General features: G+C 45.4%; 1 protein-coding gene across 2 annotated transcripts in view; it reads left to right on the forward strand.

The window, feature by feature from the left end:
- Positions 1-17669, forward strand: part of ITGAV (integrin subunit alpha V) — an 89548-nt gene that overhangs the window by 35559 nt on the left and 36320 nt on the right. For both annotated transcript variants that reach the window (XM_041773838.1, XM_041773839.1), the window contains exons 5-12: positions 4680-4741; positions 6652-6697; positions 9380-9505; positions 10089-10133; positions 11215-11258; positions 11356-11412; positions 12458-12510; positions 12895-13097. In XM_041773838.1, the coding sequence (XP_041629772.1) occupies positions 4680-4741; positions 6652-6697; positions 9380-9505; positions 10089-10133; positions 11215-11258; positions 11356-11412; positions 12458-12510; positions 12895-13097 (636 nt within the window). The remainder of the gene's footprint in view (positions 1-4679; positions 4742-6651; positions 6698-9379; positions 9506-10088; positions 10134-11214; positions 11259-11355; positions 11413-12457; positions 12511-12894; positions 13098-17669) is intronic.

The following is a 17669-nucleotide window of genomic DNA, read 5'->3' on the forward strand; positions in this document are numbered from 1 at the left end:
ATTCCAGTTCTGTTTTGCTTTGTGTTTTGAAGATTTTATTTATTTGAGAGACAGAGAGGGACAGGGAGCGGCAGGGGAATCGACAGGGAGTCGGATGCGGGGCTCGATCCCAGGACCCTGAGATCCCGGAGCCTAAAGCAGACTTGTAGCCAACAGAGCCACCCGGGTGCCCCGGGAGATACCAGTGCTTTTGCCCTCCTTTGTGGTTAAATGGCCACCACTCGAGATTCTCTTTATACAAGAAACCTCGCTTACTGAAACGTGTTGTGGTATTTATATCTAAAGCACCTTTCAGGGGCAGCCCGGGTGGCTCAGAGGTTGAGCATCTGCCTTCGGCCCAGGGCGTGACCCCGGGGTCCTGGGATCGAGTCCCACATCGGGTCCCTGCAGGGAGCCTGCTTCTCCCTCTGCCTCTCTGCGTCTCTCATGAATAAAAAAATACAATTATAAAAATAAAAGAATAAAGCATTTTTCAGACTATTACTTTTTTTTTTTTTAAGATTTTATTTATTTGAGAGCGAGAGGGGGCGGGGGGCAGAGGGAGAAGCAGACACCCTGCTGACACGGGGCTCGACCGCGGGACCCTGAGATCTCAGCCTGAGCTGAAGGCAGGTGCTCCCCCCTGAGCCCCCAGCGCCCCTCGGCGGTTGCTTTTCATCTTCCTTTGCTCGCCGGTCAGCTTGGGGAGGGAGCTAGTAGCAGAAGTGGAGCGCGGGGGACCTTTGCCGCTGGGGTCTCCTCTCGCCAGGCCACTCGGGACACCAGGCTGGGGGAAGTGTTGGGTCTTCCAGACTCTTAGCGGTCGAGCCCCCCAGAAATCCCGGATGGTTTCCCCGACCCTTACTTCTGAAGCCGCCAGCTTGGCGCCGTGCGCCCTGCGAGGGAGGGTCAGGCCGCCAGGCGCTGCCCCGGGTGGCCGGGGGTGCGTGCGGGAGGGTGGACGCGGGAGCTGGCTCCCCGGGGCCGCTGCCACGGACGCCTGCGGGACGGACAGCAGAGCCCGAGGGGTTTCTTCCCTCTCAGAGCAGTGAGCCTCGAAGGAGGACTTGAACCCAGGCCTCCCTCCTCGCAGGGCCTTGCGCCTCGGTCGCCTCGGTGTTCCCCACGGCTTCTCCGTCAGCCCCACGTTGTCCCTTCGCAAATCCGAGTCTGGGCGGGCCCGGAGGCGTAGGGGCCCTTGGGGACCTCGCGCAGCACGCGGGCCACCACCGGGCACCCTCCGGCAGGCCGCGGGGCACCGTGTCCGGTTTGCCCGTCCAGGCCGGCCCACCTGTCGCGTGCTGCTCGCGTGCTTGCTTAGGCACAGAAGCCCTGCGGTCCCTTCAGACCTGGTCTTCTGGGGTACGTGGCCTCCGATCAGGTGCCCACGCCGCTGGCGCCGCTTCTTGTAACTGAGGTCTCAGTAGGACGCAGCCCCCCCCCCCCATGTGTCGACACGTTGCTTCCTCCGGGAGGCCGAGTGGTCGCCCCCGAGGCCTAAGTACTGACCGTGTGGTCCTTGACGGAAACCGTGCGCTGAGCCCTGATCAGGTCCAGACCCTCAAGCCTCAGAAGAAGCCGAGGACTTGGCAGCAGGAACCGACGCGGACGCCCTTCTCCCTGGCGTCACGGCCCTTGATCGAGGGACGGGCTCCTCGGCTCGGCCTTTGCCCGGAGGCCAGGGCGGCGTGACCGGGGAGCGTGTGCGCGGGGCAGGACGTGCCAGCCGGCGTGGGCCCCGTGTCGCCCGCCCGGGCTCTGCTCCGCTGTTGGTGACGCACTGACTTGCATGAAAGCAGCCGAGGCCCGGGGGGCGTCTCTGTGTCCCCGGCCGCCAGCGACGCATCTGCACGGGGTGCGGGCTCCGAAGCGCCGCTCACTCGGTCCCTTGGCTCGTGGGCTCGTGGCGGTTCGTGGGGATCCGTTGCTTAGTTGCTTTTGCTCTCGGCGTGACCCGTGGGGCCACCCTGGGCCTGAACCCTCGCCGTCGGTTACTTTTGCTTTAGGCGTTTTCATAACCCTCTGCCACCTGATGGCTTTCCACAGGGGCAGGTGTCCTGTTCCTTTTTTTTTTTTCAAGATTTCATTTATTCATGAGACACGGGCACGGGGAGAAGCAGGCTCCCGGCGGGAGCCCGATGCGGGACGTGCTCCCGGGACCCCGGGGTCACGCCCTGGGCGGAAGGCGGACGCTAACCGCTGGGCCTCCAGGGACCCCCCCGGGCGTCCTGTTCTAAAGGTGCCGGAGCCGCACACCCTAGAGCTCACACACTCCCGGGTCCGTGCTCAGGCCGAGTCCTTTGCTCCACCCACCGCCTGACTGGCCTTGTTGGCGCTGAGACCCTTGTCAGTTGTGCAAGCTCGTTGCCTTCCCTTCCCCTTGACCGGCGCTCAGACGGTGTGGACACGCGGCTCAGGTCCGCCCTCTCCTCTTCGCTAGCTCGTTGGCTCGTTGCTTAATCCCCCGGGCCTTAGCTCCTTACCTGTAAATTGTGAATATCAGTAGTGTCTCTGGTAGGTTCACGTCTAAGATTTAAAAAGATAGAGCAGCCCCGGCGTCGCGCCTCCTGCAGCCCGGGGTGTGACCCTGGGGTCCCGGGATCCAGTCCCACGTCGGGCTCCCTGCAGGAAGCTTGCTTCTCGCTCTGCCTGGGTCTCTGCCTCTCTCTGTCTCTATGAATAAATAATAAAATCTTAAAAAAAAAAGATTTAAAAAGATAACCAACGTTTCCGTGCAGGACGCGGCTCACGGAGGAGGGGGCTTGGTGGTTCGCCCGTGGCTGTAATCGGCAGCATCACTAATGACGCTGTCGCTTGGCCAGTGGCAGGAAGGGTATTCATCTGTAGCAATAAAAACCAAAGCCTTCACCAAAATAGCTTGTCGTTAGCGTACAATTCTTGACGTCGGCATAAACGTAAAGTTTAATTCGGCTTACTACGTGGTTGAGAGAATTTTACAGGACGATCGTGTTTTCTGGCTGGACATTCTGGGAAACCTGATAAAGCAGATAGAGTATGATGATCGAAAAAGGGATGTCTTTATAAATAGCCTGAAAGAGTTCCCCTGAATGCAGCTGGAATGCAGGAAAAAACCAGCTGACTTGAGGTCAGAGCGGATTTGCTCAGTATGATGCATGCAGCGCTGGAAACCCCAGCCCACATTTTCCCATTCCCTCTTGGTCAAGGAGAATTTACATTGGGGTAGCAGCAATACGCTCTTGAGGCTGTTTTCTAAAATTCTAAATTTAGTTATTAAGTGTGTCATCTTGGGGCAGTTCCCAGGTTTTTAAAATATGTTCAAAAAAAATTTTTTTTTTCGAAATTTTTGATGGGAGTATTTGACAAAATTTTTTGGAAGTTGTCCTTTCAATTGTACTGAAAATAGGTATTTTTGGTTGCTGTGTGTAGGTGGCCGGTTCAGTAATACTGCAGCATAATTATTTATATATTGTAACATTGGCTACAAGAATTCCTTGGTAACTGAAGAGGAGCGTTTCATTGTTCCTTGTTACCCTGGAGATAAATCAAGGGAGAGTCTTCAGGTTCATCCTTAACCTGTGTTCTAGGTCCAGGATCACTCATGATTAGAGTTAAGTTAATTGGCTAGTTGTCCAGAAATTGTCCCCTTTTGTGAGAACTACAAAATAAGAGGGGACTACAAGAGAGTCTGAGTCTGTGATCATCTGGAAAATAATTGAAAGGGTCCAGTTTGAAGATGTTCGTGTTCATGAGACTGCGTGCGGTTCTAAATATATCATGAAGATGGTTTCATATTTTGCTCTTTGCTAAACATCAAGTCAGGGTTTTTAGCTCTCTCCCCAGATTTTGAAGTACGTTTTTAATAGACGTTTTGTTGTTGTTGGCTACAGAATGTAGGTGTAGTAAATACGTATTAGGAATATATGTTTCTCTTTACTAGTATTCGTAATAAATTCGTGAAGACCGCAGGCTGGCAACTGTGCGGTAATAATAGCAATTTGATATTGGAATTTTTTTTTTTAAGATTTTGTTTATTTATTCGTGAGAGAGAGAGAGGCAGAGACACAGGCAGAGGGAGAAGCAGGCTCCGTGCAGGGAGCCCGATGTGGGACTCGATCCCGGGTTTCCAGGATCATATCCTGGACCGAAGGCACTTAACTGCTGAGCCACTGAGGCATCCCTGATATTGGAATTTTTGACTTGTAGATCACAACCCATCTTCGTTTTATAAAATCAGGATAGTGGCTCGTAACCAGTCATTTTTTTTAAAAATGGAATGAAATAAAATGGAAAATATCAGAATATACCATACACGGTAATAGTGATACTGTTTTGTGACATTTTATCTTACTTATGTATCTGTGATATACACACATATACTATGTATGTGTTGGGTTGTATGGGTTATGATAATAATCTTGCCTGTGGGTTGTGGTTAAAAATGAGTTTTGAATCTACTGTTTCAGGTGATGTTTGTTTCCTGGTGACCATCCCAGGAACTTTGATCTCTCTTGCCATATCTGAGAAAATGGTGCTGATAAAAATGCATACTCATTTTTTTTAGAATATGGTAATGACTCATTAAGTGCCTGAGTGAATGAACATTCCCAATTCGTAGTACGTTGCCTTATGATTATAGTGATACAGATTTTTCTCATGTTTTGTTTTATGTTATTTGTTTATGTTTGGGTTTGTGTATATTTCCAATCTTTTTATTTTAGAAAATATTGATGCTGATGGACAGGGATTTTGTCAAGGAGGATTCAGCATTGATTTTACCAAAGTAAGTTCTCGTTTAAGACTGAATGAGATTCAGATCTACCTCATTATCTAAACCATTGTTAAAAGTTAATTGCTTCTCTGTAACTATTACCTGTTTTAGGAAAACAGCTAATAAAAATGACCCACGCATTTTGATATTCTTTGCCTTGTATTCTCTCCCTAGCAGGTGTTGTTTATCTCACAAAGACATCAGAATGGGAAGGGAGGACAGTGGACCGAATCCTCAGTAGATGTAGATAGCCATTATGACTTAAGTAAAATTTCCAGCCAGATAGATTTATACAGCATTAAAATTTTCTCTTTTTGACTAAAAGTGATTTTTCACAAAACTCTGTCAATGGGAGCTTTGTTACAAAATCATAGTTCAGTTACATAAAGGCTGAGAAACATGCATGTTGCCACCTGTATGTGCCTACAGGCACCAAGTAAAGCTGAAGCAACCTAATTATTGTAAAAAATCTCAAAAAAAAAAAAAAACCTCATATCTACGGCTCTGTGTAGTTTTAACAGAGCTAATATGCCCTCCAGAGTGGATAGTTTTTAATCTGTTTTTCTAAAATAACAATTCGGTGTTTTCGAAGGAGAATTTTCTAAAGTACTTTTTTTTGTATTATTTTTGTGTGTGTGTATGCGTTTTTTTGGATAGCATCTGTGAACATTTTGAATTCAAATTGAGAATATTAATTACTCCTAGAGAAATCTTATATATATTGATTAAAAGTGGAGCTTCCTTAGAAAGCTTAATATGACTTTCTTAGAAAATGCCTTAAATTTATTAAAACAATAGAATCTGTATAATTATGTGATTCAAAAAATCAGTAAAGCCTTTTCTTTTTAAAAATTTGTATTTTATCTTTATTTTACTAAAAAACTTTTTCTAGGACTATGGTTCTCGTTAACTTTCTTTCCTACATCATTGATTTAAATCACTCAGTTTGAAATTGACAGTTCAGAATTTACTCATAATGTCTCATAATTCAGACCTTGAGGCAAAATTGGTAAAGTCTATTAATAAATATTGGGCTTTAAACTTTCATGTCATATTTTCAAATAGGTGTTGTGTTAAATAAGTTTTTTGTCCCTATGCCTGTGCGCTGTAGCCCCAGAAATACTCTCATACGATGAATACTCATTGCTAAGTTAACTGTTTACTTTCTTCAACTCATTTCTGAAAAAAAAAAAAGGTCTCCCTTTAAAGCAGACAGCTTAGAAGTGTCTTTTACATGATCAGGGAAGGACATCGTTGAAAGCTGGAAAGGGCTATCTGTATGTTTGAGGGGGGAAAACTTTTTTTTTTTTTTTCTATCCAGCAGGAAGAAATTTCCAAAATGTGCTCAAACACTAAATACAGTTACCTCGAATTAGATAGTTTGTCACAAATACAAGAAGTGCTAGTCAAGTGTAATTTGTGCATCTAACTTACCCTGAAATTTCATTTTACCCACTGATTTCATTTGTTTAGATCCGCAAGACACTAAAAAAATAATTTTCCATTAGCCAAATAATTTTTAATGATTATTAGAAAGGAAAGTTGCCTATGTAGTCACAAATGGAATACACAAAATCAATGACTTTTTGTCTTCATTGTGCCTCAAAAATATTTCGCAGTTTTGCTTCGTAACAAGCATGCGCAGCAGCCGCATCTGTAGAATCAATGTGTGTATTTTCATATATTACATGCATTATAAGTCTTTTTTAATTTTTGTTTTTTTTTTTTGCCTTTTAGAAAAGGATGCAATGAAAATTTACTGAAAATAAGTTAGAGTTTGAGATTTAAGACTTCGATGTATATATGTGTGTGTGTGTATAGCTTTCATGTGTATTGAATGTTAGCTGTCTGTGTATTGCATTGCTTTCAGTGTCTAAACCACCTGTTTTTAAATACGTATCTTTTTGTTTGATTTAATCTAGGCTGACAGAGTACTTCTTGGTGGTCCTGGTAGTTTTTATTGGCAAGGTAGGTTAATAGAGTTTTTAAATCACTCGATAATGATTGTGTTTCATGCTCACTTAGCTTCTGTGCCTATGAGATTTTTCAAACTATTGTAAAGAAATTCATCAAAAAATACAATTTCGATATATAATCACTGTCTGTTACACAGTATTCTTTTTTAAAAAGGACTGTAGTCTCCTATACGTAATATGTATAGAAAATAAAATAGGTGGCGTGTTGAAATACATCTAATATATATTCCTAGGAGAAAAACAAACAATGCTTTTAAAGTAAATTATAAAGTAAATGTATAAAGTGATTGAAGACGATTTATTTTTATGTAAGCATTCGGAAGTGACAGGAATACCACAAATTGTGGTATTCTGAAAGCTCGGGGTTTTAAAGTTTTTCAAATTTACACATTAGAATAGCTAAATGGTTATTTTCTTGTTAATCACTGCCATCAAGAATGATTTCTTTGTGTTTGGGGAGTTTTAAAAACAGAGGATACATTCAGAAGAATGTAGTTAAACTGGCATCACTGTAAAAATAAAACCTGTTCCTGGGTCATCCTGGGAGGCCCAACAAAATAACCATTTGTACAAACGCGTAACATCGTTATTTGCGGACAGTTGGAAACAGGAGAATCAATGTGCTTACTTGCTCTATGCTTCATTTATCACTTGGTAGACACATTTTCTTTAGTCGGTATATTCACCTGTTAGATTCCTGCTAAAAATGTGCAGTTTACAAGGTCAGAACTTTTGCTCCTTGTTATTCTGATATTTAAGCATTACCAGTATCTGGAGGAGCTGGAAAAACCTATGACCCTGTTGATGTGCAAGTACTTTCTAATTCCGAATTTTACTTCTGAATTCTACACTATGCTTTCCCTTACTTGCTTTTTTGTAGGAAAACCTATGCTTGCTTTTTCTTCATAGAAAGGGAAACTAAATAAAGAGATTTATGGAAGAAAAATAGTAAAGAAAACAAGAAGGGATGAGAAATGGGAACAAATGGAAACGTGAAAGGGACGACAAAGGAGAGAGTAAAGAAAAGGGAAAACTAAGGGAAAGGTGGATCAGCATAGTAACCGAAACAGAAGAATTTGAATTTCTACAAATTATATACAGCTATTGGAAAGTGCAATGATCTAGGAAAAGTGTGTTGGGTTTCACAGTTTTAAAATGAAAGCAAAAATAGTGTTTCTAATTGCATCCAGGATTAAAATAGAAGATATTAATATTTTCTAGTAAGATAGAAAACACGGATTTATTTATTTTTTTCCTTTGGTGCTAGTTATGTCATTCAGTTGGGGGGTGGGAGATGTCTGCTGAGAGTGCCTGGGAGCCCGAGGTGGATTCTGCCGTTTTCAGAGACACAGCTGTGAACATGGTTAGAGGACTAGTTCCTCTTCTTCCTCTTTTTTTTTTTTTTTTTTTTTTAAGATTTTATTTATTTGTGAGAGAGAAAAGAGAGAGAGCGAGATCACAAGTAGGGGGAGCAGCAGAGGGAGAGGGGGAAGCACACTCCGTGCTGAGCGGGAGCCCAAGACAGGTTCGATCCAGGACCCCGGGGATCATGACCCGACCCGAAGGCAGACGCTTGATGGACTGAGCCACCCAGGCGCCCCCGCATCACTAGTTCTTTTAACACCTGGAGTATTACACAGTGTCTGTTCATTTCTCTTTAAAAATTAGGACAGATGCAGACAATCGATACGGTGTTGATTGGAATTTTACTATAAATAGTCTAGGGTATGTAACTGAAAGACTCACTGGTTGGGCAGAGAATATTTTGTTCTAATATTAAAATCAGCAGATTTTTACCCTGAATGAGTCAGTATGTCAGAGTGAATCTTTTCCATAGATCTCAGAGTTATCTCTGTACAAATAGTTAAAGTTACGTTTTATTCAAAAGAGATGACGGGATTTTCCCATGTTCTTTGATTCAAGAAATATTTCTTGGATTCCTGCTGCGTGTTAGGTACTGTTTAGGCCCAGGGGATGAAGCAGTGGCCCAGCAGAGCGTGTTCCTACCCTGCGGACTCAACCTTTGTGACTGGACCATTGGGACAGACTGAGAAACATTAGCTATGAGCTTCTCTCTGAAACGGCAGAAATGAAGAGATTATTTTCTTCATGTAGGGAGGTGATGTTTGGTAAATTAACCAGCCTTTCTCGGGGTAGGAAAACAATCTGATTTTTGTGTACTGCTCAGGATTTCTTGTCTACCTGATAACTTTAAGGTTGTGGAAAAAAAAAAAAAAAGAAGAATTGAACTCACCCATTCAGGCCTTTCCATGAAGGTATCCAAATGATTTGTGGTGGAAAAGAATTAGTAAAAGTAAAAAAGATATTTAGTTATTTCAGTAGGTTTTTCAAATTCTAATGGATTTATTTGGGAAACAGCTTTTGATTTTATTACTCCAGTTATTTAGCATCAATTTCTTTTGTGCATTAAGACAGATCTTGCATTTATGAAACTTTTGTCTCCTAGCTGTGACTAATTATAAGAACTAGCTTGAAGAGAAGTAATTGTGACTATAAAAATATCAAATTTCAGATTTACTATTATGGAGAGTTGTTTAAGGCTAATAATTACAAACACTCATCTCTAGTGCTATCCTTATGTGTGTGTGCAGGTGCCGTGTCTCCTCTGCATCATAAATTCCCATTAAAAAGTGATTTTATATATATTTTTCAGGTCAGCTCATTTCAGATCAAGTGGCAGAAATCGTATCTAAATATGACCCCAAAGTTTACAGCATCAAGTATAATAACCAGTTAGCAACTCGGACGGCTCAAGCTATTTTTGATGACAGTTATTTGGGTGAGTTAAACCAAATTATGGATTCATTTTATGGAGTTGCAGTGTTACTTGTCCTGTATTTGTGTATGCTACTTTGAGCAGGAAAATAATTTATGTTGAAAGAGATTAAAAACAATTTTTTTTGAATCTAAAGAATAGGCACATAATTTCAGGTTATTATTGGGTACTTAGGTTACATTTCAGTGGTTGAAATTTAAGAGTGGTTATTTATACAATGATTAGTAATAACTTTTTAAATTAATTTTTAAGTCTTTAATTTTTTTTTTGAAAGAGTGCACGAGAAAGGTGGGGCGGGGTGGGGCGGAGGGCGGGGGAGACACACATTTTGCGTGTCGTGTATCATGTGCTGGACGCTTACAATGAAGCAAGCTGGAGGAAAGAAAGTGTCCAGAAACCATCAAGAACGTGCATTTACAGCGCGATACTGTATTTATTGGAAAAAACCCGCCGTGCAGTTCGAACCCCCCACCCCCCTTCAAGAGTCTGTTCTACTTGAAAGTAGCTCGAGGGAAGCCTGCTCGGCAGGTGCGCGCCAGGGGACCGACCGTGCCCTGATGGCGGTTCCCGTTTTGTTCCCCTTTAGGTTATTCCGTGGCTGTCGGGGATTTTAACGGCGATGGCGTAGACGGTATGATGCGCGTGAACTGTATTTAATCCTTCTTCTTCTTCTTCTTTTTTTTTCCCAAGAGTTTTTCCATTTTTTAAGAGACAGAGCGAGAGGTAGCCTCAGGGGGCCCCCGCCGGGAGGAGAGGAAGGGGCGGAGGGGGGGGTTGGCGAGCTGGGCCCTGGCAGCCGCTTGGCCGGAGCCCCCGGCGCCCCCCTGTGTGGTCGTCCTGAAAAGATACAGCCTAACGGTTTGAGACCTTGAGACCGGCGACACTGCAGGGCCCGAGCAGGTACGGGGTCTGGACGAGGGGAGTCCGCCCCCCTCCAGCCCATGACGGGGTCCTGCCCAGGGCTCGAGGGCTCGTAGGCACCGCCTGGGACTTCTGGGCCCTCGCCCTGCGATTTTCTCCGTCCTCTGCTCGCTCCCCCCGTTCCGAGCTCAGTCTAGGAACCAGACACTCCCCTGATCCTGACCCCATTCCTGTGTCCCTGCCGCCCCCGCCCCATCTCACTGTGTATTATTTTTCATCACCGTAGATACAACTTCGTTTTGTTCTGGGGTCCCTGTATCCTGACCCTTCTCTTTTTAATAAGATGACAAATGCCTGAGGGCGCACGTGCATTTATCTGAAGGTTCTCAAGAATCTTTATTTTGTGAACATCTGATATTTGTGGTTCAAAACAAAATGTTCTGGCCCTTTATTCTGAAGTACCATTTTCAAAGATTTTTTTTTTACCTTCGTTTTCTGCTGAAATAACAAAATAGGACCTAACACTCCTCCCGTAAATCCGTTTCTTCCTGCAGTTCTCAATACTTGGTCTTGAAAATGAGTCATTATGGGGATCCCTGGGCGGCTCAGTGGTTTAGCACCTGCCTTGGGCCCAGGGTGTGATCCTGGAGTCCCAGGATCGAGTCCCACGTCGGGCTCCCTGCATGGAGCCTGCTTCTCCCTCTGCCTGTGTCTCTGCCTCTCTCTCTCTCTCTCTCTCTCTCTCTCTCTCTCTCTCATAAATAAATAAATAAATAAATAAATAAATAAATAAATAAATAAATCTTAAAAAAAAAAAAAAAGAAAATGAGTCATTATGTTTTTCCTTTCAGACTTTGTTTCAGGCGTTCCGAGAGCAGCGAGGACTTTGGGAATGGTAGGAAAATTAAAAGGAATCTTTAAAAAAAAAAAAAATTCTGGGTTATCTTCTGTTTTATGACCGTATTTCATATGCTTTTGTTTTTCCTCCACAGGTTTATATTTATGATGGGAAAAACATGTCCTCCTTGCACAACTTCACCGGTGACCAGGTACGCTCTTAGACTGCTTTGTTCGTTTGGTACTGTAGCATCTGCATTCCTAACGTCGTGGACTTACGGATGATATAATGGTTTGCGTTGACTGTGAGATGGATATATTGGTTTGATAGTCACTGTGGTGAATATAAAGCAGGCTTCAGAGGGTTCACCTCCGGCCAAAGTCCTCTGTGTAAGGAAGGGCTTCTGTAATTGCACGTTTTTCGTGCTCATTTTTCGTTGCACGTGGCTCGTTTTTTAAGGAAATACAGAAATTGCAGACACACACGCCATACACGCCACCTGTAGAACTTTCCTTTTCACGCTCATTTCCAGCCAGACTGCTCAGTCCGGGGCGGTCCCGCGTCCTGGAGGAAAGGGCCGTCTCTCTCCTTCCACGTAATCCTGTAATACGTCCAGAAACAATTTGTCCTGTGTATGATCCAAAAGCAACGCCCCTGGGCAACCAACCAGCTGAGACGAGACAAGAACAGAGTCATTCCGAGGTCTTTCTAAGCAGTGATTTCTTGAGAGTAGCAGCGTGTTCATTAGGGAGGGCCGGTGAGGACCTATTAACAATCATCCCCGTTACCTTTGGGAGAGCCAGCTATCACCTGGTAATGATTATCGTCTGTTATCTTCACTGCACAGACCCCCACTGATGGCTTCTTGGGCTCGTGGAAAACTTCTTTCTGTGACTCTGTCCTTCTGGTGGTGTGTCTGCGTCTGGCGCATGCTGGGCGGTGGAGAGGAAGGGAGGTGATAGGTTAGGCCTGGGAAGGAGTATTGATCACACTTGGGCCCCAGTGGGATGCGTGCGAGACACTGACCTGATATGCAGGGACGTATTTTGCCCATAAATCCAGGAAAATACAAAAGCATCATCACCGGATTGTGTTGGGAGAAGAAACCTAAGAGAAGAAATCAAGATTGAAACACTCTGTACAGAGATAGAGAAAAAAAAAAAGACCCTTTCTGTGTGATGAATACACCACAAATATTAACTGTCCACACTAGTTGAATGAAAAGTAAATATTTCATTTTCTTCTTTTTTATCCAGATGGCTGCATATTTTGGATTTTCTGTTGCTGCCACTGACATTAATGGGGATGAGTAAGTCCAAAACGATGTTTCCGGGAACGGTTTATAAGTGCGTTGCTAAAACTAAACAGTCTTTCTTTTGTTTCTTTGTCCCCTTCCTGCTGATCTTTCTATTCAAAGAAACCATTTGAACCAACCTTATCATGAATACGAGAAAAGCTCTGTGTTGTTCATGATTCCAGTAGCTTTTGCGATAAGAAGGGATAAGGTCATGTTTGTGAACCACTCGTGGTTTCTTAAAGGAGTTGGAGGAAGGTTTGAATCTGAAATGACTTTATGCTTCAATCTGATTACGAGAGAGAGAGAGAGAGAGAGAGGCTGAGTTTCCATAAGAAAAGTCATTGCTCATAGATGGAACGTGATCTTGCCGAGGTGACGAGCATCCCGTTCTTGCAGTTACGCAGATGTGTTCATCGGAGCGCCTCTCTTCATGGATCGTGGTTCTGACGGCAAACTCCAAGAGGTGGGGCAGGTTTCCGTGTCTCTGCAGAGAGCTTCGGGAGACTTCCAGACGACCAAGCTGAACGGGTTCGAGGTCTTTGCCAGGTTCGGCAGTGCCATCGCCCCTCTGGGCGACCTGGACCAGGATGGCTTCAATGGTAAGATCCAGGTTCGACAGCAGTGGGTTCCTGATTTCGTGCCCACCCTCCTCGACGGGAGGTCGTAGTAGCAGATCTTCCTGGAAGGAAGCATTTGATTGGCAGCGACACACCAGGTCAAACGACAGTTACTCTTTTTCCTTAAAAGTCAGAAAAAATTTATTTTTTTTTTAAAGTCAGTACAAATTTAAAAAGAAAAAGGGATTCTGATGAATCGTTATTCATATAGCCTCAACTTAAGAGTCTTGCAGTGGTTAATTTCTACAGGGAAATCTGCTTTCCCAGGGAGCCCGGGGTCAGGTGGGGATTTTTCTCTCCATCCTGTGTAGCAGCAGCACCCTCTACCGTCCCATTTGGATGCAAATGTAAAAAAATGCACCCAGGCACCCCGTGGAGGCGATGTGACCCTCATTGCATCCCTTATAGGTACGATCTGCCGATTTGCTGATTTGTCGATTTGTTGATTTGTCGTTCCTACTTTTAAAGCCCTGACTTTGTTGTGGCATCTAAGAAATTCAGAAGGAGGACGTAACTTCCCTTCTGGGGGGCAAGTAAAAAATATGAGCTCACTGTTTTATAATAGCCCTATTTAACAACTTATTTTCATTTTTATTTTTTTAAAGATTTTTATTTATTTATGAGAGAGAGAGAGAGTCAGAGACACAGGCAGAGGGAGAAGCAGGCTCCATGCAGGGAGCCCGATGTGGGCCTCGATCCCAGGACTCCAGGATCACGCCCTGGGCCAAAGGCAGGCGCTCAACCGCTGAGCCACCCGGCCGTCCCTAACAGTTTATTTTTATTTTATTTTTTAAAGATCTTACTTATTTATTCATGAGAGACAGAGCAGGAGAGGCACACTTATCAAGACTTTTTAGAAGAAATACCTGTTACAAAACCCGCTGTAGATCAGAGTAGAGAGCTGGACTGTTGGGTTTTCAGATAATCGATAATACATAGGGGCGCCCCTTAGGATATAAAGAAAGCTATAAATTAAAGAGAAAACTTCAAAAACATGGCTGACTCGTGAGCCTTCCAAGCAGCAGTAGAGAAGGAAAACATGTTTTAGGCTTCGAGACCGCTGCGCTCCCGCCTGCAGGGTCGTTTTATGTCATGCGCCAGAAGGGTCATTTCTGAGACTGACCCCAGGTGCGTCCAGGGTGAAAACCACCTACAGGGACATCGTGCCCCCTCAAGTAGAGCCCTGAGGACTTTTACCTCCAAGAGAACATGAATCAGATGTAAAGTTTAAAATAGAACTTGAACACAACAGTATGGGGGCACCTGGGGGGCTCAGGGGTCGAGCGTCTGCCTTTGGCCCAGGTCATGACCCCGGGGTCCTGGGATCGAGTCCCGCATCGGGCTCCTTGCAGGGAGCCTGCTTCTCCCTCTGCCTGTGTCTCTGTCTCTCTCTGTGTCTCATGAATAAATAAATAAAATCTTCAAAAAGAAAGAGAGAGAGAGAGAGAGAGAAAGAAAGAAAGAAAGAAAGAAAGAAAGAAAGAAAGAAGAAAGAAGAGGGAAAGGGAAAGGGAAGAAGGAAAAACAGCCGAGAACAGGCTGAGCTGTTACATGTTGGTCACAAGAACGTGCAGAAAACGTAGGGCCAAGTTTCAGGTTCTGTCTTGAGTAAACACACCGAATTCCTTGCGTCCGTCCGTCTGTGGGTTTTCCGGGAGATGCTGGGCGTGTTTGCCGTTGCTTTGTCTTAAGGGTGTTTCAGCCACTTAGGAAGTCTCCTCAGTGCCATGATCCGGCCCGTGTCCCTCTCCGCTCCCTGTATTTCCATCAAAACGTGCGATCTGTGAACGCAGTGATTATGTCACCAGCAGATTAAAAGATACTGAAGTCTTACAAAGATTTTTACGAACAGATTCTACTTCTAGAAATGGAGAGCAGAGAGGATGATTTTTTTTCTTTCTTCCCGAGTTTCTCCTGGAGTCTTACTGGCCCAGATGCTGGTTGTGAACGATCTGAGCCGTCTTTATGGAACTATTCATAGGCACTTGCAGGTTATACGTATATACGTTCACACACGTAGAGCGGACTGTTCATTACAGTCCAGACCACGACGTTTGTTGAAACCGGCTGACGTTCACCCTTTGGATTGCCATCCGTCCTCTAGGCCCCCCTTCCTGCCCACACCCACTAGGAAGCCCTTGGGGTCACCACGAGGGACACCGAAAACAGTCACGCTATGTCCTACAATCACGTGCAGTTTTTGTCAGCGCCCCTCTCCCCCTGGCCCAGAAGGAGGGAAGAAACACCAAACATAAAACCTGAAATAATCAAAGGAAGCAATCAGTTGAGCGAAAAGGTAGGACTTTCCAGACTGGACACACATCAGCCAAGAGAGAAGGTGATTAGAATGTGTAAAATAATGAGAAGTCTAGAAAAGTCAAAGATGATTTTTGTTAGACGGTTTCTCAGCACGGGGGTTGCCTTCTCTTAGGAAATTACATCGTATAAATAGATTCTTCATGCCTATGTCAAGCTAGAAGTCATGCTTACCTTTGACACTTAAAAGAAGAACTCTTACATGATTTAAATACTATTTTTTTTCTAAAGAGTAGCACGTTCGTTGGTGCTTGCTGTAGGCCATTCTGAGGGCTACAGATGGGAGGATACGTTAGAGCCCATCCGCGTCCCCTGGGAGTTCAGCATCACTAGGGGCCGCTTTCACGTAAGCAGGTGCATGTTAGAATTCAGTCCTCGCAGTGTTTGAGAGGCTCCTGGGCGTGATGGACAATCGTCCCACTAAGAGGTGGTCCGGGTGTCGCCGACGGCCCAGGGGATACAGCACGGAGGAGGCTAGATGAGTGTAACCGAGGCAGTTTGGAACGGCTGCGCACATAGGGACTGTCCTGCGGTGCCACACTTCCCTGCTCTTGGGAAAGCTCCGCTCCGTGGAGAAGTCAGAGAGTAAGCATTTAATGGGGAAACTGAGACGGTGATAAAAGCTGTAGGTTAAAACAAAGCCCCTCCAAAAAAAACAAAAAAACAAAAAAAAGGGCAGGTTAGTGTGAGAGTGTGGAGACCCCATAAGTGAGAGCGCCTGGGGTCACGGTCAAGGGAAAGGCCCCTCCCATTAGGTGAGGTTCCATCTCCGGTTTGGATGGCATGGCCGGGAGCAAAGCTTGTTGAGAAGCCCTGGGGCAAGGGCTGCTGCGGCAGAGGGAGCAGCTGTGGGAACCCGAAGACGGGAGGTAGCTTGGCGTGGTCACGGAGCAGAGGAGGAGGCTGGGACTGATGATAGGAAGGGCGATTGAGGCTAGAATGGGGGGGCGGCAGGGAGCAGCGGGGGAACAGCCAAGTCAGGTAGTAACGGGCGGGTCTGCAGAAAGCAGGTGACACGACCCTAACCGTCGGCCGCTGTGAGCAGAGTGGATTTTAGGGGCAAGAACAGAAGTGGGAGCCACTTAGGTGGCTTTAGGGGCCCAGAGGAGGGAGGACACTGGCCTGGCTAGGACGGCGTCCACAGACAGGCGAGGGGACGTATTTATCATATAGTTCAGAATTAGGAAAGGTCATAGTGATCTTTTCCCTTTTTTTTTTTTTTTTAAGAATTTCAAACTTCTTATTTGTTTGTGTTATTTTAATACAAAGTGGAGCAAGATCGAGATGAAGTCAAAACTTTCAGGTTTCCAAGCCAGGCTGGCTTCTGCTTCAAGAAACAAAAAACCATGCACCTCTAAAAGAACTAGAATTCTGAGAGCTGGAGTGAACCTTGGGTGAATCTTGGGACTCGTCCCCGTCTTTCCACTTCAAGGATGAGGCATTTTGAGGTGTCCAGAAAGGTTAAGTGATTTGCCTAGAGTCCGACCCAGAATACCTGTCTGCCTTCCAGGTTCATGTCCTCTCCACACAGTTTTGTTTGAATCTCCTTGAATCAGGATGTTGCTTTTGAATAAAGAACATGCTCCTGCGCTTTGAACCAGTGTTTATTGCGGTGAGCGGGCTCTACGGGTATAGGCTCCCCTGCTGTCCGGACGCAGGTTTCCTGTGAAACCTCACAAGCTGGGGATCCCCCGGGGGATGCAGCCCGCATCGTCGGGCCCCCTGCTTCCCCCTCGCCCCGGCCCCTCCGCCTCGCACATGCATTCTCTCTCTCTCTCTCTCAAATAAATAGATAAAAAATTAAAAAAAAAAAAGAAAACGTTCATAAGCAGAAGTGATGTAAAGTGAAGAAGCAACTCTCAGGCTCCCGTGATGCCTCGGGACACGTCTTGCACGAGATAAGTTGAGATAAAGCGCAGATGCTCCCGCGCCGGTGCTCTGCTGGTTCGGGCTGAGATGCTGGGCGCAGTTCCGGGGGACGGAGCCTGTGGGCGCCACCCTTGCCCTTCCGGGGGCGCACAGCCTCCACCGGGGGGTTCGTTTTTTGCAAAAACAGATGCTGAGCGCTAGTTCTGCTTTCCTTGGTAAAAGCGGATCCTCTTCAGCTTTCTTTCAGGCAGCAAGGACAGGTCCTAATGCAGGTCTTACCTGACAGCGGCTGGGTGGGGGGGGGGGGGGCTTTGGAAGGCAGAAGATCCCTGCATTTAGGCCTCTGCCGTGTAGATAACAAGTACTAAC

Source organism: Vulpes lagopus, chromosome 11 (assembly GCF_018345385.1).
Source record: "Vulpes lagopus strain Blue_001 chromosome 11, ASM1834538v1, whole genome shotgun sequence".
NCBI lineage: Eukaryota > Metazoa > Chordata > Mammalia > Carnivora > Canidae > Vulpes > Vulpes lagopus.